This window comes from Arachis ipaensis, chromosome B3 (assembly GCF_059453495.1).
Source record: "Arachis ipaensis isolate K30076 ecotype BB chromosome B3, ASM5945349v1, whole genome shotgun sequence".
Classification (NCBI taxonomy): Eukaryota; Viridiplantae; Streptophyta; class Magnoliopsida; order Fabales; family Fabaceae; genus Arachis; species Arachis ipaensis.
Window position 1 is genome coordinate 120,013,995 of NC_142438.1, and position 1,238 is coordinate 120,015,232.

The 1,238-nt window shown below is 38.4% G+C and overlaps 1 protein-coding gene across 1 annotated transcript; it reads right to left on the reverse strand.

Annotated features, from left to right (window-relative positions):
* Positions 1-523: 523 nt before the first annotated feature.
* On the reverse strand, positions 524-1,238 carry LOC148572252 (uncharacterized). Its single transcript, XM_088507421.1, has 2 exons — positions 1,162-1,238; positions 524-905 (listed from the first exon to the last, which is right to left on the reverse strand). Exons 1-2 carry the CDS (start codon positions 1,236-1,238, stop codon positions 524-526), a joined length of 459 nt encoding a protein of 152 aa, XP_088363547.1.

The following is a 1,238-nucleotide window of genomic DNA, read 5'->3' on the forward strand; positions in this document are numbered from 1 at the left end:
TATAGAGTTTAGTTGATAAATTGCTTTAGGTTGATTTTGATGTTTGGCGCTTATTGATAAGAAAAGTGGAAATGATAAAAAAATAAGTATGTGATGTATAAAATATTGAGTAAAAGTAACATGGAATTAATTTCGCAAGTGTCCGGCCTCATTAAAATCTCTCTGAGCAAAAGCCATTGTGGGAAAAAAACTCATGAGTAGGAAAAGGAGTACCTTCATTCGCCAAGCTTACATTATTAACTTTGATACAATTTTAGTGAAGAGATGTTCCAAGTATCCAGACAATGTTTCTGCTTAAGATTTGAAGTGTGTAAGCCCCATTTTTGAGGACTTTTGTGATTCGATATGGCCCCTCCTAAGTTGCGATTAGCTTGCCGTGTCTAGATGGTTTCCACGCGTCTTCTATTCGCCTGAGAACAAGGTCACTGTGTTGGAATTCTCTGAGAATGACATTCTTATTGTATTTCTGTTTTATAAGTTGTTGCATTGCTTTTTGTCTTAGGGTGGCCTCCTCTCTAACTCCTTAGAGCAGATCAAGCTCAGGAGATCGGACCTTCATGTTCCTATGATTGTCATATAACTCGGTTCTTAACAAGGAATGTGCAATCTCCACGGGGATCATTGCTTCGGTGCCGTATACCAACCGGAACGGGGTTTCACCAATGGTGGAATGCACAGTTGTGTTATAACTCCATAGTATTTCAGGGATAAGTTTTGCACATTGCCCTTTGGCATCGGCGAACTTTTTCCTTAAGGCTTGTAGCATAATTCTATTAGCTTCTTCTGCTTGTCCATTTATTTGTGGATGTTCAATGGAATTGAAATGGTGTTTAATGTTAAAATTCAGTAGAAAAATAGAGATATTAGTATTAGTGAATTGCCAACCATTATCAGAGACGATTTCACTAGGAATACCAAAGCAACATATAATGTGTTTCCATAAGAATGATTGTACCTTTTCTGTTGTTATTCTAGCGAGTGGTTAAGCTTCAATCCACTTGAAAAAATAATCTGTTGACACCAATAAGAACTTTACTTGTCCTGGTGCTATCAGAAAAGCTCTGAGGATAATGGTGTGTGGATAATGGTGGCATGTTTCTGGCAATAGTCACATTTTTGTACCACAAGGATGCAATCTGTCTTTATCGAGGGCAATAGTACCTTGCACGCAAAATTTTGGCTGCTAAACTTTGTCCACCGATGTGGCTCCCGTACACCCCTTCATGGACTTCAGACAT

What these genes read in the sequence shown, in the direction of transcription:
- LOC148572252 (XM_088507421.1), bottom strand. Translation starts at nt 1,238, where the DNA reads ATGTCTGAAGTCCATGAAGGGGTGTACGGGAGCCACATCGGTGGACAA. An exon ending in GCCAAAATTTTGCGTGCAAG is followed by an intron (nt 906 to 1,161) that starts GTACTATTGCCC and finishes TGGTATTCCTAG; the next exon opens with TGAAATCGTCTCTGATAATG.